At 39.2% G+C, this 21,756-nt stretch overlaps 1 protein-coding gene across 7 annotated transcripts in view; it reads left to right on the plus strand.

Annotated features, from left to right (window-relative positions):
• Positions 1 to 21,756, plus strand: part of SLX4IP (SLX4 interacting protein) — a 77,926-nt gene that overhangs the window by 48,940 nt on the left and 7,230 nt on the right. For all 7 annotated transcript variants that reach the window (XM_069008982.1, XM_069008981.1, XM_069008983.1 and 4 more), the window contains 3 exons: positions 5,808 to 5,885; positions 7,789 to 7,877; positions 20,360 to 20,469. In XM_069008982.1, the coding sequence (XP_068865083.1) occupies positions 5,808 to 5,885; positions 7,789 to 7,877; positions 20,360 to 20,469 (277 nt within the window). The remainder of the gene's footprint in view (positions 1 to 5,807; positions 5,886 to 7,788; positions 7,878 to 20,359; positions 20,470 to 21,756) is intronic.

The raw sequence follows: 21,756 nt of genomic DNA on the forward strand, positions 1-21,756 counted from the left end.
AGCTCATGGATTTCTTCACAGAAAAACCACAGAGACAGGCTGAAAGGACATATTTTGTAAAAGAGGCATGTGCTGTGTTAGGCATTCCCTAGTGCCCTGTGAGTCAAACTTGGGTCCATCAGAGTGTCTGTGTCTCATCTGAGCCAGAATCTACCTTTCTTTTATTGCTGTGAGGAGTTCAGTGCTATGAGTGATTGGTCCATTTGGGTAGAGCTGTGTTTGTCCAGTTTGTGGGATGTACTCAGCCTGATGTGCAAAAGTGACTCTGGCCAGTTTAACTGAACTCCATCCCAGTACAGACACTTAGAAAATCCTTCAGCTTCTCCTGGGCTGCTGACTTGTCAGACAGTGTTTACCACAGGGTTTGTTTTCCAGCTCTCTCTGCCTTTTGGCTGGTAGCAACAGATGCCTTTTTCAGCCTTTCTCTTGGTTGTTGTGCTCATTCCAGTGGTTAAAGAAGTCCAGGCACGTGGCTTTCTCTGGAATATGGTTTAGATGTTCAAAACAGGGAGCGTTCCTAAATAGCTTTCAGTTCGTGCTCGTCACATGCAATTAATAATGTGGTTATTGAGTCCGAGACCAACAAAAGGGTGAAATCAAATCTTGTCTCCTGTTAGAAAACAGTTGTCTGTGGTAAAGGTGCATGGACCATCAAATCTGTTGCTCTACATTTACCTGCTTGAATGCATTGGCAGGTGCTGCTGGATGTTACTGCTCATGCATTATGGATGGATATGGATTTTCCAGGAATGGATCAGCCTTCCTCTCCGTTCTTAAGTATTAGTGAGGAGAAGATGGTCTTTTTCTTTCAGATCTGCTGTGTTCCCAGGACCTCCATCAGGGGCATTAATCATCTTGTAGTCAGATGGTCTCAGATGTGCTTTTCTTCATTCTTTCCTCCAGAACAGAACTAACAGCGAGGCTAAGAAATGCCTTATCTTGGACCCAGTTTTGCAGGATAGTTCAGATTTTGCAGTGAATTCTCCACCTCTCCTGCTAGAGGAGAGCCCTACAAACCTACTCTAGGATTTCACAAAATGGCTCAGTCCAGTTTTGCACTTTGTGGCTCATATTCTGAATGGTTTAGACAGTGTGCTGTGTCCAGATATCGAGGTTCTGCTAGTAGGAAGGGTTCGTTCGTCTAGGCCCATCCCTTCTTCTCTTGATCACACTCTGAAAGGTTAATTTCTTTCTTCCAGTCAGGGACCCTGTTCCCAGATGGCAGCTAAATCTCGTCCCCAGGTCCTTGGTGGGAAGGATTTCTTCCTATTTGTGTTGGCAACTGGCCTGTGTTCAGAAGATTCAGCAGATAGAACAGAAGCAGTAATGCTAAAAAACTACTGAAAGAGTAAGGTGAAAAAAATCAGCAATCTGGTTTTGTCTGTACTTGGTTTCAGCTGCTGCGAGACACCCTGGAAAAAGACACAGGCAAATTCCATCCCTGAATTTATTTGCAGGTATAAGAGTTGGCAAGGACAGACCCTGCAGCAATACTCACTCAATACTGCACTCAAGTATTTTTTCTCCATTCTTCAAGTGTATTGATTTAATGGCCTGAATGCTTTTCCTTAGCTATTAAACTTATTTTTATAAAGTTTATGGGCTTGATGTTACATTTTTCAGTACGCATTTTCCTGTGTACTTGCTTACAGTAATCACTTTCTTTGAGCTGAAGGCAGACTGTATGGAAAGAATGGATGCCATCTGACCTGTTGCAGTTATTTTGAAGCCCACTCTTTGCTGTATAAAACTTTGAACTGGGCGAAGATGCATCTTGTTTAAAAAATATCAAGTGGATTCCAGAAAAGGCTTTGGAATTTTCAGCAGCTTTTTGTATGTGATGTCTTGCATCTGCTGTCCCTATCTTAGACTTGGCTTTAAACTTAAATGCCAATATTTTATTTGAATCTCTTCTAAATTAGAAATGGCAGCATACTCTGCAGCACCTGGTATTTGTTTTGGGAAGGAAAACTGCACAATTAACGGTAGGTTCAGAATAAAATGTTCCTTTTTTTTTGTGTTGTTTACAAACGATCAGGACTTCTGATTCCATGGTGAATAATTTTAAGTGGAGAAATATGAGTGCTAAAAAGCAGTGTAATAATAAGTCTGTGGAGCACTTTGAAGATGAAAAGCTCTATATACTGTAAACATCATTATTGGTATAGCCTAATCTGTGTCGAAAAATTAATCTAGCATGAGCTAAGTGTAGATTTTTTTTATTTTAATGTACAGTTTAGTGTTTCAGAAAGTTCAGTGCACCCGTGTATTTACTTTCACATTGTAACATTAGGAATTTATCCTCTTATATTTTTAATGTGTGTTGCAATAATTTACTTTGTTGTTACTTTTCAAAAGTAGAGTCAGTCCTAATCCCCAATAACCTTTCAGAAACGTGAAGTGTCTAAGCTGGGAGGGAAAGTGGTATGATATAAAAATACTGTGTGATGAGAAATAGGTGCCTGTCAGATATGGAAATGTTTTGGGGGCAGTCAGCCTTAGGCTTGTGCTGTGGCTTTGGACAAGTCTGGAGTGAAGTAGGGAGCCAGGCAGGTGCCAGATCGTGCTGGGGAGTGAACACCTGCCAGGCTGCTCCAGATAACTCAGCAGCTCAGAGGCATTTTCCCAGGCTCCCAACTGAATGGTCCATAATAGCCGTGGGAGACGGCTTCCCACTGCTCCACGCTGCACCACAGCCGCCTCTTGGCAGCCTTCTGGAAGCTCAAGTCAGCTTGGCTGTGTCTCCTTTGGAAAACAAGTGTTGCTGGATAGTCTTACAGGAGAGTTGGTGTCTGATACTTCCTCTCGGTGTCGTGGGACTCTGAAATACAACAAGCAGGGCAAATTACTGTTCCCTTAAAAGGCAGTGTTCACTGGTGCCTATTTCAGCTGAAACTGAGCTGTGGCTTTTCTAGAACCACTTTTATGCAGTCTCCTTTTGGGTTTTAGGGTCTATTTATTTCCTTGGGGTTGGTTTGTTTGTTTGGTTTTGTTTTTCTTGTTTGTTTTTGGACCCTGAATCTGATGATTTAAGTGCCCAGTTTTGAAACAAGAAAAACAAAACTTCAAGTCACTAAACACAATTTTATTTTTGCCTGTGTACTGGTAATCCACAAATGGAGCTTTGTCTGTATTGCATGGTGAAGAGGAAATTGAAGATGGGATCAACTGGGTTTTCTGAGCCCAGGATGTGTGAATTTTCTACATTACTGGAAGCAAAATTGTCTGTACCTTGGGGTTCTTTGTGGTACCTCAGTGTTGTGCTCAAAAGGAGTTAGGGATGGAGCATTTGGTACATATCAGTTGATCTGTTCTTCCATGAGATCATGAACAAATTTAAACTCATGCTGAGTAACTGTGTAGAAAGTTTAAAAAGCTGCAAGTCTCATGGGGTTCTTGGATAAGAAGGTTTTCTTGTGGGTCTTATTTTTAAGTTTCTTTTTTTCATGAAGCAGAATAGTTAATTGGAAAATATATTTCCCCAGAAGGAAGCTGAAAGAGGATATCACCATTTTTTTATAGTTCTACAGTAACTTTGACAGCTTTAAAACTGACTACAGTCGATCATATGTCCTGTACAAGAGGGTTTCAAAATATCTGATGAGTGTAGCTGTGTGACACTTTCAAAATGCAGGTATCTTAAATGCAGTGCATCTTAATATTTTCTCATATTAGAGGGTTAGCAACAAGTAACAGCAAATATCTCTTCAGGCCTTTTCAGCAAACTAGTAAATAATAATGGAAACTAAAATGATTTTCTGGTGTTAGTCCCTCTGGGCTAAGCTTATTAGCTCAGGTGCAATTCTCTGTGAAGGCTTTATAAGACTTTCAGACTTGAGCTGGTGCTGCAAAAATAGTTTGTAGAGGTGTCTTGATCTCTTACATAATTATTTATTTAGTCAGATCTGAGGTAGGTGTTCTCTTCCACAGAACAGTAGCTGGCTGAATCAAGGGTTTCTAAGGAGAATTTGAAACTTTGTTCAGTCAATCACATGCAATTAAGCACTTAAGCTCTCAGAGAATACCAGGACAGCAAGAAAAACAAAGAGATATAGATGTCACTGATTTATAAAAGAATTTCAGGAACGAAATATCCTGCTTTTCCTGTGAAACACAAAGATTCACGCGTTTTCGTTTTAGATTCCTTTCAAAAAAAACCCCAAAGCATGTGGAATATCACCAACAGATGAAGGTAGAAAGGAAAACTTTTAATATTTACCGTCTGAAGTTTTGTTTTCCAAGTTGTACTTTTAGGAATGCTACTTTCTCAGCTTTCCAAGGTCACAGTGGAGGATGTTGTTATCACACTAATAACTTATTTATATACAGGGCAAATTCTTTGATTTGACTAAGCCTACTAGCAGTGATAAAGAATTGTAGATGCCAAACTGGAAATAGCTAAAAGTAATTTTCCTTAATTGTTCTTTTAAATAAACAGTTAATAAAGCTGATGGATTACATCCAAATTTTTCTCTAGCGCTCATCATTTTTAAGGGATGGTTCAACTTGTCACATCTTGACTCGATCTCTAAAAGGAAGTCAAATTTTGGGTATCTTCCTGAGGGGAAGGAAAAAAGATGGCTGATAAATTTCAAAGGGATTGATTGTGATTGGTAACTGTAATTCTTAATGAGAGCTGAGGCTCAACAGCACTCAATGGTGAGCTCCAGAAGATCTTGTAGGAAGAGGAGAGTGGTGGACCCCACAGGAGAGGATGTGCATTTATACTTGAAAATAAGGCATGCCTTGACACTTGCTCAGTAGGGCTTGAGACTGCAACAAGCAAACTTTCCTTCTTTTTAAATGGTTAGATTGTAAAAACAGCAGGAGCACTTAATATTCTAACTTATCTGTGCTAACTGCACCTAGGGTAGCTGACTGTCTTAAAAGCATCAATAATTTAAGTCTTGCAAACCCCATCCAAGTTAGGGGAAATAACACCCAACCTTCTTACACACTTTCATTTCAGTGAGGTGCACAGGGAGACTGGGGAGGATGAGTCACAGATGTCAGGTTTTTTTACAGTTTCTGTGGGAGTCAGTTGCTAAATACCTTCATGAATGAAGTGCTGACTGATTTACCAGGGTCATTTGGGAATTTAAGTAGAACAAAAGTAAAAGCTGATTTCCTTGGTCTAATACTCTCTCAGTCATAATATAATCCTTTCTGTCCTTTTCTTACGCTCCTGGTGCACAAGGATTTCTGTCATTCTTGGAAATAGAAACTGAAAAAGCCTCTGGAGGTTGCCGGTACCTGCTTAGTCAGCCAGGCCAGCTCTGGCTGTTGAACATACTGAGGAGTTCAAATGTGGGCATTTCTCACTTCATTCAATGGAATTGTAGATAATTAAGCCCTCTCACGGTTGGTTTTCTTTGTAGTTATCTTTTTTTTTCCTACCAGGTCTGTCACCTTCCTCTAGAAGATAGTTAAGATAATGGACATCTGTAGTGTTCTTGTAGAATATGTATGAAAACCCTGTGAATAGCCCTAGTGACCATGACACCACACTATTAAGCAAATGACACCTCTGATCAATTAATTTAATTTCTGTGGTTGGATTCCAGAACTTAGTGGTTATTAATTTGCGTAGATTTTTGTCCCGTTTCAGACTTTAATTTCTTGAGATTTCAGTATGAGAATTCAGCAGTTTCTTTTGAAAAATATTCCATTAAAGTTACATTTTCCTTTGTAGTGTTGAGCTGCTGCTGCTTTCTCTCAATCCCGTCTTAGCAGATGTGCAACACTTTGAGACCAGAATGCCCAAGAAACCCTTATACTTAATGTTATCCCTTTGTTTTATGTTGCAGCCAACAGTTTGCACATTACTGCCTACTTTATGAAGAGATGGGTTAATCTCCGTTGTGCTCTAGGGAAACGTTATCGTGGTAAGAAATCAGTTTCTTACAGAGTTACTTACAAGAGGAAGAAAGGGAACATAACTAAGATTTTGTCAAATTTTGGTCTACTTAATCAAAATTTCTTTTAGAACTTGGGCGTTTTTCAAAGAAGGTTTCCTGAAAACAAAAAAAAACCCAGCAACAACAAAAAAACCCCCACAAAACCCCCAAAAACGACAAAAAAGGAGAAGTGTTTCTTGAGATAAGATGGATTTTTTTTTTTTTTTTTAAACTTAATTTTAAATTTGTGTGTGCCTTGCCCCCAGGGTTATCAGCTAAGCCACACCAAATTCTGTAAGTATGATGAGACTCAGCATTTTCCTGAGTCTCTGCAGGGTGAATCAAGCAGAGGTTGCAGCATGAATCACTTCATTATTGCTCGAGTATCTTGTGACATCAACATACAGTGCAAGTGTATGCAGGAAAGGCTTTCATTCACCTCACAGCTATAAAATCTTGACGTAGGTGATGTCATTGGGACCAGGTCTTCTCTTCATGTTTTCTCAAGCCAGGATGCTCTGGAAGGAAGTGATATCAATCCTGTCCTGGCAACAGCAGTGCAAAGGAGCTATAATGATCACTGCCCTTTGCGCTGACCTTTTGGCATTAAAAAAAGAGCAAAATCCTTAAAAATACAGAATACTTACTTGAATAGATATTTTAAAATAATTTCTTGTTTTTCTAGGAATTCATGATATTCATAAATGTTTAAATCTTCTTCAAATGCCAACTGGTGGTTTTCTAAGTCCATATTGGCTGAAGACATCAGTGTTGACTTTAAATATTTCATCAAACTTGTCTACTTGTTGGACTAGAATAGCAGTGTCTGCATTGCTATCTCAACATTGTTTGCTGTCAATTAAATTTGAACTGTTGTGAAGCATCAGTGAATACCTAAATACACCTGCATTTTGCTAGCCAGCAGATGAGATTGTTATAAAATGTAACAATAAAAACATGTTACTGGAAGCAACTTGTCCTACACTTCAATTCTACAATAAAACATCTATGAGATCAACCTCATAGGTTTTTTCCTGCAAGCCTTGTCTCTTTCTTGTCCCACAAAAATAGTGTTGTGGCTTTGTTCTGAAATATAACTAACTTTAAAAATTATTAACTATCTTTTCATAAAAACAAAACAAAAATCTACAACAAAAAAAAGCAGGGCTGAAAACATGAAGATACTGATCTGGAAATAATTCCATAATGTAAAACAAGAAACTAGCTGTGTTCTTCCCATAGCATTGCCAGGTACTGAATAAAGCTTTGTCTCATCTGTTCTAATCTGAGAACCTTTCATTTTTTAATCCTTTGTAAATAGAAACTTTGTTGTGTTCATAACAAACCATTTGATCTTGAGTAAAATGTGTAATTCAGTGGGAGTTAACCAATTTGTTTAATGACTTCAAAAATCTCTGTAGTCAGAATGTGAAGCACTCTGCCCTGGCCTTACACTGAGGTTTGATGCCAAGCCCCGACTGAATGTTGTTCTGGGCTACAAACCTAATTTACAGCTTTTGTGATGAAAAGACTCATCACCAGAATAGCACAAAAGAAATCCTTGTTAAGTGGTTTGTCTGTTGGTTCTGTCTGGTCTTTCTGTCCAGGGGTGCAGGTGGACTAATTTGCAGCCCTGACTGTCCTCTTGGGAACTCAATTTATTCTACTTATTGATTTTTTGGAATGCTTTATAAAAATGAAACAAAAGGAGGCGGTGGCGTGTTGAAGAGAGTAGGTGAAAAGCTAGAGGGATGCATGAAATGAGTTAGTGTGCAATTAAAAAAATAAGTAATATTGCTTACTAAAATAACATGTATGTATGTTGTTGTTATGAGTGGTTTTGAAAGTGGTTATGATTTTTGTAATCTTCTTGTCAATTCTTTTTGTGTAGAGCTCCGTGTGTTTCCAGAGAAATTTATTGTTTGTGTCAGTAAACTTGACTTTGATCCAAGTGCTTGGACATGTGACAATGGTGTATTGGTAAGTACAAAACTGTTCTATAAATTTTGGGGTTTTTTTTAATAGCAATGAGATGAATGTTTATATATATAGATGTAGTTATTCAAGTATTTCTTACTGTCCTCTTGGAAGCAGAAAGTCACATTAACAGTTGGGCCAAAGTATTCAAAAGGACATCCTGAAATGAGCCTAAGGCAGGCAAAAATGGGAATTTTGAAAGCTCAGCATTTTCTGAGCTTTGTAAGACTTGGAGAAAAAACAAAATGTATTTGGAAAGCTGGGTGTGATTTTAGCACCCTGATTTAAGGATCTTTTTTTTCCTTTATATTTTGTCCTTGTAACGTTTTACTTTCCAAAATTATAGTGTAGCTGTTTGTAATGTCCACGGGTTTCTTGTATGTTTTCTTAGCACTTGTTCTGCGCAGCAACTCAAGCGGATCAGTGCTGGCCCTGCTGGGAAAAAAAATCCCCAAACATTTATGGAGGAAAAGGCACTGGTGTGTGCTTAAATACCATAAGCAATTCTCCTTAAATATTTCATCCTGAAGGCTTCAGCAGGGTCAAAGGCTTCTGAATTTTATGCTGCAGTTAAGTGCTGATTGTCTCAGGAGTGCTCACATGGGCCCAGGTGCTGCTCTGTGGCTCACACCGAGGGTCACAATTACACCCTGAGGTCTGGGTGGATTTTAGGAGTTGATCTTACATGTATTAAAGCATATTTGACCCTTGAAAAAAAGGGTTTTCTTTTACTCATTTGATTCCTTTTTTTTTTTTTTTTTTTTTTTTAAATACCAGGCAGGGTGTTCATATTTATAATGCTAAATGCAGATTTTCTTGTTTCAATTCCTAGTTTGGTACATACCCTTAAATGTCAAAGAACCAAGCAAATGTTTTTTGCACCCTCAGAAAATATTATCTCTCTGCTCTAGATGTACTTTGCTATTTTGAAAAGTATTACTTCTTCAGTTTTGTCTTGAAAACTACTTAATGCTTTAAGTTGAAAAGTCTATCTCTGCATTTTGACTGAGAAATAATTACGGGGTTTTTTCTTACTTAAGTAACTCTTATGAAATATCCAATTCCCTCATCTGGTATTTTTAATCTTTCCATAAAATAAGAGCTGAGAAGTTTTCTTTAGTTTTTCACGTGATTCTGTGTGGGAAGGAGAAGGCAAATTTAAAAATTTGATGTTAGGGACTTTGGCTTTACTGTTTCAAAATTGGATCTTGATCTGTGGAAACTCCTTGTTGTTTAAAAGGCAAGTTAAAACACTTTTATATTTAAAAAGAAAATATCTCTTAGTAGGCCAATAACCTAATCAGAAATAAAGTCTTGAGAGTTGGCTTTGCTTACAGATGCAATGCGTGTGCACAGATATGGCTGGGATGGCCAGTGTAATGTGTTGGAGAGAGAGTAAGAGAAAGTTAGCCCTAAGCATCTTCCCTGGATTTGAAGAACTTGGCAAGATGAGAGCAGACCCTCAGCAAATGTTTTGGAGCATCTGTTTAATTCCCTCTCTCTTAAAGGGTCCACTCCAGACTGTTTTGTTGTTCCGGGATTCCTACAGCATGTTAGTACCAGATTTGTCATATACTCCAGTTGAGTACTTTGCCAGACTGGGGGAGTGTTTGATTGCCACTGAGAGTTTCTCAAGTTTTTGGCACTCCAGAAGAAAGGCAAAGGATCTGCACTTTGTGTGTGTCTGCTTTTCTCCACGCAGTTGAGCTGTGAGTAGGCTGGAATTCTAAACTCTGCCCTACAAAAGACCACCCAGAAGACCTTTCTGTTGATACACTCAGCAGATTCTGTCAGGGGCTGGAAATGAGGCTGTGTTTTGTTTTCTTCTGTATGTTGTTTGGGTTTGAATAGTGCCACAGTGTTGGATGCAAGTTCTGTTAAACCTTTAATCAGCTCACACCCTTGGATTTGAGGGCATATTTGTGTTTTGCAAAAGCAGTTGACTATACATTAATGGAGACTTTGTCACTTTCCTGTGTTGCTGTGACTGTGATTGACTTAGTCAAGACTTGGTGATTATTTATTTTTTTAAACTGTTTTTATGCTGGTTTATGGTCTGGGTCAAGCTTTCATTCCTGAGCTCTGTCAAGACAAATCAGGCTCAGTGCTCCCCTTTCCCATTACTTGGAACCAGTTCTATGTCAGCCTGGTGCACGTTGCCTCCACTCACCACAACTCTCTTCCTTCACCTGTCTTCACCCCTTTAGTCTTTGCCTTTTCACTGCTTTTTAGGCTGTTCTGTGTATCTCTGAAATAGGCTGTGCTTAAACCCTGAGTTTCAGGGGATGTAGCCAGCTATGAAATGAAATTTTCATGTCCTGCACCTTAGGAAAGAGTATAATTAGATTGCTTCTGAGATATTCATAAGCACAAACCTCAGCATCAGTTACTGGGAGAACCAATTTGAATCCTTCAATGATGCCTCATGTAAGACTAAGGTTAGAGTGGATTAGACAGTTTCTGTCAAATTAGCTCTAAGCATAAACTAATAAAATATTTGAGAGCGCCTCTAAGGAGCAGAGATGAAATAAAATACAAGAAAATCTATTGACCCTTAATTTTCTATGATGTATTTATAAATGGGTGTGTCTGTGGTTATGTTTAAAACTCAGGCTGCAGGCAGTAATAAGCATTTTGGAAGAAGGGAAATCTCTGTTAAAGAAACAATATAGCAAGTTATTGAAATTACATAAGCAAATTGGAAGTCTTAAGGAAAAGATGGAAGAATAGGCCGGCTGATTCATGCTAAGTTTAAACATGAAACTATTGTTTCCTGTTCTACTAAACTATGTTTGTAATCTTAAATAGTTTTATCTTGAAAAAGAAGACAGTTTTGGGAACATGGCAGAAGAGGAAACCCAGGGAAATATATAAGAGCTCTGGAGAGATTAGTCATCTTTGTCAGTGACGACATTTTCTCGATTATTATTATGTAGGGAGCTGAAATGGAAAATTGGAAATGGGTTATCTGGAGAAACAGTGGAAATGGAAATGGGTGGAAGGCTTATGAGCATTTGAAAATGTGCAAACAATGGAGTATTCATTGATAACCACATCGGCTTTATACCAGAATCTATGAGAGGAAGCACTTCTAGGGAAAGCATGAAGGAGGTTAAGCTAAAGATGATATTAAAGTGGAAATTTGAAATTATTCTTTGAGTGAAATCAGGAAAGAAAGTGGGGAGTAAGAGATCCTGGCTTGATTAAAAGGGTCTCAGGGTTTCCACTGAGCCTTGTTAAGTTACAGAGACTATTGTACAAAAATAAAGATCTTTTTCCAGCAGAATATTGCTCTTTAAAAACCAAACAAAAAACCCCCTCATAGGTGTGCCCAGAGAAGAAAAGTGCTAAAGATGAGCCCAGTGCTTTTTAAATCCCCAGCAGGGAAATAAAAGAAAACTATTTCATCTTCATACATGTGTGATTTGTAAATTGTGTCATTGTAATATACTTCAGGAGCATTAGAGAATTCTCGTTCTTAGAACTCTTAGAACCCAAGGGTTTGCTTGGGTTTTGATTATGCTGGCAAGAGGCTTCTGGTTCTTTCATACAAACATGAAACTTAGCTGTAATTAACAGGAGACTTGTCCCACTGGGGTGTGTGCTGCTGGAATGGTGTGTCTATTGGAATGTAGAATGAAAACTTCAGATAGCAGCAATTTGTAAAGATTAGTACAAGACTTTATGTGGAATTTAGTTATCTTAAATGCTTTAAAGACTTATTGTTAAGTGATATCAGATTGGGTAGGGGAAGAAGGAAATGCTGTGAAATAGAATTGCACAATTCACACTGTAAGTACTTGGCATGTGTGTGTTTATCTATATATGTGTATAAAATACTATAGTGAAACTGCTGTCCTGGTGGGCTATTACTGAGAAGGTCAGTCCACGTCCCCTCTACATCCAGCCACACACTCCTTTCCTTTCTGGTTACAATGGACCAAGTGATTCTTCAGTTGAGAATGAATTAGTTCATTGACTTGATCTAGCAGAAAATTATTTATTTGTGAAGTTTCTCTGTTTTTCATTGGAGGATTAGTTTTCCATCATGTCAGTTCATTGAACCAACTCATCCTGTACCCACACACTTGCCAATTGTGATGTAAAAAAAAATGTTGCAGGAGCACGGAGCCAGGATTTGGATGAATGGAGCAGAAGCACCCTTTAGGTAGCAGCTGAGAGGGTTTGGAAGTAACATCCACAACACGTTAATGTTATTTGTTGTAATATTTGTCTTGTTGCTGGTTTTTTTATGTCACTATCCTTTTTAAATTTTTATAAAATCTAGTTTTCTGGGATTTTAGATAATGTGCTGAATTCTTTTCAGTCGTTATAGGAAACAGGATAAAAATATTATGCTGTAGTTGGTAGATATGAGCAGGGTTCACTACTTCTTTCAAAAAAGTAGAGAGGGGAAACTGCAGACTAATGAACTTTATCCTAATACCACATTAGTGAAACAGGCAAAGAACTGCTTTGGTGAGCTTTCACTTTTGACACTTCAAGCTTCTGTCACTTTTTTTCATTCATCCTTCATGTTCTGTTCTCCTCCTGCCTTTGCTTTCCTGGGCATTCTTGTCTTCAGTACCTGTCAGTGCTGGCATGTGTGGGGAGCTGGCCTCATTCAGTGATCCCTCTGAAACCAAGAGGTGGTTTTGTTTTGGTTTTTTGTTGCCGTTTGTGTGGTTCACTTTCAGCCAGATCCCTTCAGTGTTGATCCTTGGCAGGACCACGTGTTGGGTAAGGCTGAGACTTTCTTTCATTGTTGGTCTAGCTTTAAATTAGCTTGAATCATTAGGCTGCTGTCCCTGAGAAACTACATCTCAGAGTAATGATCCTGAAGGCTTTGACTCGGTTATTAAGAGAAAGCTACAGCAGCTTTACAATATTCCCTTTTGTTCCAGCTGTCTGCCTCTTCTCCTTGGAGATTACCACTCCTGCAGCAGTGTTGCCAAAAGGGCTGTGTGCCTGCATCTCATCTTGCTGTGTATCGCAGTCCTGCGGATTCATGCACACCAAACTTCCCTGGATTTTCGGCTAACGCACTGAATTGCGGGTGGGAGCAGCTGGGGCATGTGTGTGCTCCCTCCTGCCAGCTCTGCGTGGGGCAGGAACCTCCTGCAAAAGGGGAGGGAGGAGACCTGAGAGCAGTGATGCTGTGAATTGCCTCAGTGAGATTTGTCTGAACTTGTCGGAGTTTCTTCTTATAGCTTCCAAACTGATTTATTTTCTGCATGGCAAAAGTCTCACAGCTGTCTGCTGCGTTAACTATCCAGAGAAGTGAGCAAATGATGAAATGAAAACTGACACAATTATTTCAATTAGTCAAGACTAGAGAAGGCTTTGGAGCATTTCAGAGAAACCTCCCAGAGCTGGGTAGAGGGGCACTAGGGCTGTAAATGAAAAGAATCTGTTGATAAATGCACAGTATTTTTAGTGAAAAGAGCAATTGCAGTGCTCATGCAAACTGCTGAGTGAATTAACTGTGGGATTGCTGGAAAAAGGCCAAGATATTGCTGCAAAGAACTTTGTAGCATCGTAGCATTATTTATCTGAAAAGCAGACAGAATATTAGAGGATATATGGAATGAAATAAAAAGTCGTATTTATTGCCTTAAAGCCAACAAGTAAGTGGAATACATCCTCATTAAAAGTGTACCTCATTATACAAAATCAGGTAAAGCAGAGCAGAAATACAGATGGTCCTCTAGTTGCAGTATAAATGATTAAGCTCATAAAATGATTTCCATATGAACCAATCTTCAAAAAGTAGGGACAAATTGAGTAATCTTTTACTCATTTTGGTAGTTGCTTCTTATATGAGTGCTCCAGTTGATTTAAATCTAACTACTTAGCAGCGTTCACAAGTTCCCATTTGTCAAAGCCTTGTGGTTATTTAAGATATTATCATCTGTCATCATCCTTTCACCTCCCTCATTTTCCTCTCCCCTCTCACTCTTGCTGTCACAGCTTATGCTGGTGTTTCATGTGGATTTGAGCTGATCCTCTGCTCTTTCCTCTCTGCAGACTTGGAGAGGTTGGGCACCCCTGGCAGAGGGGCAGGGGGAGGGCTGGCAGAGATCATGTTAAAGCTTCAGGGAGCTAAAAGTTCTGTTTAGCTGTGGTGCATCTGTGAGATTTTGATGGCTCTAGGACTTGAAAAGGTTTAACTTACTTCAGATTTTGACAATAATTCTTGAAATTCCTGTTGGGCAAAGACTATTTGACAGGATTTTAAAAAATTGTTTTAAAGAGCAATCTGTTCCTCAGCCTTCAGCAGAAATCTCTTAGAACTAATAGGAAGTTCATAACTTGACTGAACAGGAACCTGAAATATATGATGGTAAAGTTCACGGCAGGATTTTTGAACAATTTGTAATGATTTGAAATTATTTGGAGGGACAGATCCCCAGTATGAGCTCAGAAATCTTGGGAGCTTTTGGGGTGGTGGTACTGGTGTTTGTTTTGGAAACCAAGCTAAAACTTTAAATTGTTGCACAGTAATTATTTCCTGAGCTGTGCAGTTCTTGTTTTACATTTTTTGCTTCTGTATAACCAGCAAGATCAAGAGTATTAGTTACTCTTTACAAGATCTTCTCCAGTTGTTACTGCGTATTGTAATTGCATAAAAAGAACAAAAGAGCATAAAATTGATGTCTTTTTTTCCAGATTATTTTCCTGTAAGTATTAAAGTGTTGAGCATCTGAATCACATTGTATACATCATGTACTCTAAGGAGTATTCTCTTATGTCATATAACCCATGCTTTGTCTGGAAGGGCAAATGCAAAGTTCGCTTCAGTGTTGCTGGTGGGTGATGCTGATGGGCATCGTCACTGGTTGGCTCTGATGCCCAGTGAGATTTGGTAGACACATAGAGGATCCTCATGCCAGGTCTGTCTCAGCTATTGGCTCATGGTTTGTAAGTTGGAGAAAAGGGTCGAGCACCACATAAAATTGCTATTCCTTTATTTTATAAAAATCTCTTTCAAGTATGAAATGTGTGTCTTGCACGCATGTCCTCTTTCATAACTACTGGAGTCAAGAACTAAAATTGATGGGAATTGATGGCTGAAGATGCATGCTTATAAGACATTGGTTTCCTTTATAAAGGTAAAAATTGACTGTTAATATGCTTTACATTTTTCTTCAGTGTCACTGAGAGAAGTTATATTGGTTGAAAAGCTGTTGTCTACTCCTCCATTTCTTATCAGTGGATACTTTCTCTGAAGATAGAATCTGAGTCTTGTAGCATCAGTGTATAAAATCAGAATGATTAATAGCTCAATTACTTAACATTAATTTTAGCACTTCTTGCCTTCAAGCAAATGCACACAGCCTGTGTCACGTGCTGCTCAGTATGTAAATAAATCAGTTGTTTCAGGAGCACTTCTCTGCCTCTAGAAAGTGTGATGGGAGTATTTGCTCTATGTGTTACACATAGGTCTGAATTTATAAAAACACTCCATTGCAGCTTTAGGTTTTAGGAACCACATTTAATTTGTTCTAGGTCATTTACAGCAGGAATTCTTCTATTTTCTCTTTAGCGAGCGTTGAAATGCAAATCTAGAGAGCTCTGAATTTCTTACACTCAGAACCGTCTGGGCTTCCTCCTATAGGTGAAATACAGTTAAAATCTGAACCAAACACTTCAGAAGGAAGAAGGCTTTTTCCTCAGAGAAGTCATGTGCTTTGAGCTAATCTGGTGATGCCTGGGGGACCTTTGGAATGTTTGTAATTGCCAGGACTTACGTATTGAGTGAGAAACTTGGGTTCACACGTTGTGTTTTGAGAAAGTGAAATGTGTATCACAGGGGCTTGTAATAGTGCTTGGACTAAATAGTACAGACCATAGGGTCTCCTGACCAGCAAAACTTAAGATCCATGGTGTCAAATTCTAAGGAATTTTGGTGGCAGATAATGAAGACTGTACTGATCCAGGAGTTTGATTTTACTCTTCTGTGCTAGGTCATGGGTAGGTTGAACAATTCTGCTCCTGCTGGAGAATTGCAGTTTGCTCTGGTTGTGACATTCTTTTCAAGATTGAAATTGGAGTATTTTTGAAAACCACCAGTATTCCTTAAAAACACCTATTTCAAAGGCAACACCAGTATTCCAATGTAATGTGGAATGATCCTAATGGTTTTTACTGGAATTTACTGACTTTTAGAGCAGGGCAGTCAACTTTAAAATGTAGAGAGCAATATTCCACAAATCTGATCAAGGAGCTGTATTTCAGGTTGAGAATAATATCCATTTCTGTACTTGGAAAACTTCTGCAAGTGTTTTATGATGTGGTTGGAGTTCCTAAGTAGAGCTGCCAGGACTGATGTATCACTACATTGGAAATGCAAAAAAATTTGCATCTTGAAACTGTGGGAAGTTTTTCCTTCATGTGGGTTGGGAGAGGGCAAGAGACCAGACCCAAAGTCCTGTCTCTGTCACTTTTTTATCAGTTAGATTGTAATATCTGATTTATCCTTCCCTCACAAGCCTCCTCACTTGCTTTAAGGAGCCCTTTTTGTTTATCAGATTGGAAGGAGTCCTGTCTGACCTCTGTGATCTGTCAGTCATCTATTAGGACACCTCTGAAACCTAAAGGTTATCTTTGATGGTTGAGCTAATGATACAGCTTACAATGACACTAAGAGAAATCATGCAATTGCAAGCTTCTATAAAGCTCCCCTAAATAAGTATTTCTGTCTTAATCACTTCACTAATTTTAGTTTTATTGTGTGTGCCTGGAATAATAGTTTAGTTCATAGCTTTGCCTATATTATTATCTTTATAGTCCCTTCCCATTTGCCACTGTGATATAAAAATTGATTTCTTGAACCTGTTGATATATTCTATTAAGTATTTTTGATGAGCCACACTGATAAATGCATTTTTAAAACGGTGCGTTTTTATTATGAAGTTGGTTTATTTTTGTTAACCAGACATAAAATTTAATTATCCCTTAGTCTTATTTTATTGGTACATAAGCTTGTGGCACTGAGAAGAGTAAGACACAACTAGAAAGCATGACACGGGAGAGGTAGGCAAGGGGTGCAGCACTGTTCACTTTGAAAGTTTTCTTTCAACCCAGTATTAGACTGGAAAAAAAAAAGGGTATTTGTATGAGCATAGTGTCATGCTGAAAAGGCCAAAGCTTTGACTCTGCTTCAGGGTAATGAGTTGTAAGGGTTCCTCACAAGTGCCCATCCATGGGTAGTTCTCTAACAGATATTTAATGCTGTACTGCTGAGTTCAGCTGTCTGGAAGAGAGCTGGAGATGGCAGTGACCACTTTTACAGTTTTGAGGGTTTCTTTTTCAGCTTGAGTGAGTAGTAAGTTGAGTAAGATGGCAAAAAAAAAAGAAAAATCAATTTGATAAACCTTAAAGGAAGTATGTTCAGTGCCTAACAGTCATATTTCTTTGTAAGTTTTGATAGAGGATTTTATTCCCCCAGACATCTCTTTGGATAAGTATTAAGGATCTTAAAATCAGGTTTGGGGAGGCCATTGTCATGAGCAGGTAGGCTGGTAAGACTTTGTAAGCTTCACTTCTGCAGGCCATTCTCTGCAGTTTTAGTGACAAAAAGGACTGAGCTTACCCTGGGATTTTAAGAGCACATATTTCTAATAGAACTTGGCAGTTCAAGGGCTAGAGAAGCATTTTAATCTTTTGTGCCCACCCAGTCTCTATACAAATGTAAATATGTCTGTCTTTAACAATTTGCCAAGAAATGTGGTTTTAATTTGTTAGCAGCAATCCCACTCCCTGCAGCTCTTTCAGAGTCGAGTCGCAAGTCTGGTGGTGCTTTGACGTTTTTCTCTGTCATGGTGTCATTGTTTATATGATGTCTGCTTCTGCTGTCCTCCCTTTTATGCCTGGAATATTTTTCTTTAATTATTTCACTGCCTAAAAGGAATTTGGGATTACTAGACAGGATGAGAGCAGATTAGCTTTTTTTCTTTCTTTAACAAGTCCTGAAGTTCCCATAGGAAATAAATAGTATTCCCAAAACAGACAGTGTGTTTTATTTTTTTTTAATTAACTAAAATTATTAAGTCTAATAAAGAAAATAAAGGAAGTATCACCAATAATGGCTGTGTGTTTTAGTAGTATATGGAGTGCCCATTGTTGTTATTTATGACTCTCTTTGCTTCTATTGTGGACTTATTCCAGCCTTAGGGAGTTTACATCACTCCTAATAGCAAAAGGCTCTCTGGTTCCCACAGAGTCTTTCAAAGACTGACTCATATGCCTTATGTTAATTGTTCAGCTCTCAAAATACAGCACTTACAGGGTGTGGTTCCGAGGGGAAAATCTACTGTACTTAGAGGGCATGTTCAGAAGTGTTTCACATATAAATCATTTCGATTTTTACTTTTTTTGATGCCTTAACCCTTTCTGTCACGGCTTTGTGTGATAAGTTATTTGAAAGCAAAACAAGGGGTTGATGACAGCGCAGTGAGGGAATGTGTTAGCCCTGCAACTTGGGGCCATTAACTCCAGCCTGACTCAACTCACAAGTGCCGTGACTTCTCATCCTTGCCTCTCTGCAGGGCTTGCTCCTCACACCGTGGCAGGACCATCCCAGTCCTGCAGGGTTCGGAATCAGATGCAAGTTAGAACTGGGGTTTACTGCTTGTCTGCAGTAGGGCGTATGTGTGGACAGGACTTAGCCCCAGTCTTTCCCTGGATTTTGTACCAAGGGCTACTTTCCACGCATTGCAACAAGAGTTGCCTTAGTGGGCTGCTGATCCTGTCCTGGTCGGTGCGTTGGGGACTGAAGAAGATTAACAGAATTAACCTTACCCGGTTCCACCCAGGAGGAACTCAGATGGGCTCCTGCTCTCTGGCCAAGTATGAGTGCTCTCCAGCTGCTTTGATGCAGGATGATTGTGCAAGATCCTTCAGCCTCCAAATTGTGTGACTGTTACTGGAAATCAAAACAGTTTCTACAGACTTTACAGTCTCTGCCTTCTCTTAAAATTAGCAGAATGCTCAAGTATCTTAATAGTATTGCTGTCTTTAATAGCTTACAAAGTATGATAATATATTTAGTCAAATTAGGGGAATCTACCTCCAACAAGAACAGAAGCAGCAATTAATCCCTGAGATTAAACTAGTTAAGCTTGATTTCTGAGGTTGGGATCACATTGCATGTACGCTCCATGTGTTTTCTGCCTGCTGTAAGCACACTCGTTGCACCATCGGTGGACAGAGCTTCATGCATCGCTCAGTGCACACACTTGTGTAACTTGTTTCTGAAAGGAAGGCTCAGAACAGCTGTAGTTTTTTAAGTGCCAAAATGGCTTTGCTTCTTTGCCTGACTATGCTCCTTCTGCTTGCAAAACAGGAAGCTGTTTTCACTGGCTATTTCTTCTGGAAAGAGCATGGAGGTCCCCCCACCCTCTCCTTTAAAACAGAAATAAAAGTGGACAGGGCTTAATCTCCCCTAAGTGACAGGTTCCCGAGGGGTGTTCCAGGCAGGGGTCCTGTACAGGCTTTTGCCTTGTGCCTCTGCTGGCTTTCTCTGTGTCCCTCAGTTCTTCCATGTCACCTGGTTCCAGTGCCCTCGCTTTACCAAGGAATGGGCTAAAGTAGCACTCTCTGTGTTTGGGGAGCCCCTGTCAGAGGCTGCATCATGGAGGCTGAGGGAGAAAAGTGCTGTCAAAGACAAAGAGATGCACAAAACCTCTTCTCTTCTTCACCACTTCTTTTTCCTCTCCTCCATAGCCTCAGAGATAATACTTTTTTGGGAGTGTGTGGTAGTTAATAGTGAAATCAGCAAACGGCCCTTCTCTGATTGAGATTGTTTCCTTGTGAAAGGAAGTGCTCACAGCTTGATGAAAAAGAGCATTTTCCTTCCCTGCCGTTCGCCCCAACCTCGTATTATATAAAAGGATGGTGCTGCTGTTAGCTGAGACCAGAAAGAATTCCCCTGTTGTCCTGTAGTAGCCAACCACTACAAGCTGCGAGCGTTTAAATGTTAGAATTAAAAGTTTTAACCCTTGCCTTGTTCAATGAGCAAATAATGCTGTGTATGTTTTTTTGTAAGAATGGAAAATTATGGGAATTCCTCTGAGAATAAGTGTATAGACCACTGCGCCAGTCAGTCTCTTCAGAAAAAAAACTGACAAGCATGCTCCTGTCTGCAAGAGAGATTCCTGGCATTTGTCACAGTTTGAGCCACAAAGATGTCAAATATTTGCCAACAGTTTCCTCAGATGGTTTGGAAAGCTACATCCTTTACATTGCAGTCTTGTTTGTTTGTGGTGTATTTTAGCATACAAAATATGTTGGTTGGGAGTCAAGGGGAGGGAACTGACTAGACTCCCAAATATTAAAAGATTAAAAATAATTGTTTCTCTTAGACTGCTCAGATCAAAATAATAAAGAACAGCTGTAAATCTTAGTATTAGAAATGAAGCTTTCTGTTGAATAATCATAGTTTGATGTGTCATGTTTTAAACCTGTATTTTTTTCTGGAGCAGAAAGAAGAACTTTCCAATGGGACGTCTGAATATTTTACTGAATCTGCTGAGAGCAAGAAGCTTGAGATTAGACTGAGTGAACAAATAAAGCAAGACATCCTGAAAAAAATGTATGCCACCGTTCTTTCTAAGCTTTTGAATTTATAATTGGTAAAATTTGGTTTGGTAGAATCTAGCTTATGTAATAAAATTTTAAATAATATAAACTACTTTACAAAAGATTGTTTTAAATTACTGAAAGATTACTGCTGTAGTGTGGATAAGCACATAAAATGATTGTTGTTTTTTACAGCATAGAGAAAGGTATTACAACCCACACAGATATCACACATAGCACTAGGCAGAGTCAAAACAGGCTGTTTTTCCTTGAATGAAGCTCTCAGCCAAAATAAATATGTGATGCTTGAATTGGGTGAAAAACACTTCACAAATACTTTTTTTTGTTAATTTTGAGCATCTGGATCATTGATCACAATTAAAGAATGTCTGTGATGGAATGGATGGGGAGGGTGAGTTGATCAGCTGAACATGTTACTGCTCCTTGTGGTACCAGGACACTATCCGGTCTTGCGTGAGCTGCCAGCAACTCTAAATCACCTGTGAAATCAGGGATTTGTTGTGAGCCCTGGCAACTTTTCGTTTTACCCATGTTGTCTCATCTGTGTTGTCTTTAGAAGTTAGATTAGCTTTGGAGCTGTGCCAGCTCTACCTGTTTTGGGTGAGCCCTCTTTGAGAAGAGTTAGATACACTGACCTGGAGCTACTCGGCAGCAGCCGGGCAGCAGAAAGTGGTTTCGGCTTGGGGCCATCTCTGGTAACGTGTTTGGACTTAAAATGCAGCTTCAATACTTGGGCATAAAGTTCATCTTATGGGCTGTGTGAAATCCAGATCCATAGGTACCACACTGCTGAGGAGTGTTTATGTACTGACACTCCATCAGCTCCCTTGTGATCCCATTTTCCTGTATAATTCCTTTTAGAATATCATCTACTTGCATTACCTAAGTCCTTGCCAGATGAATGGGCTTGATACTAGATGAGTGGTGGTTAACTTTAAAGTAATGCTTTGAAATGTCCTGGGAAAAATTCCAGAGGAACATTCTAAAATAGAGATTAGGAACTCTCACACAGAGACACACTCGCTGCCTCTCCCCACCTGCCCCCTCTGTCCTGTAGATATGCATTATGCATGTGGATATATGGGAATGGTTTGCAATCATTTAGGCACTTAGGCAATGCTATTTTATCTAGCCAGTTCAGAAAGGAATTCAATATACTTCTGCTCTGTTGACCTTTAACATCTGTAATGAATCCAGTTCTGCCTCTTGGAAAAGAGTGTGAACTCACTCCTTCATGGCTTAGTCATTAATAAATAGGGTTCTCCCCTAGTGCAGTGGA

This window comes from Aphelocoma coerulescens, chromosome 3 (assembly GCF_041296385.1).
Source record: "Aphelocoma coerulescens isolate FSJ_1873_10779 chromosome 3, UR_Acoe_1.0, whole genome shotgun sequence".
Taxonomy (NCBI): Eukaryota; Metazoa; Chordata; class Aves; order Passeriformes; family Corvidae; genus Aphelocoma; species Aphelocoma coerulescens.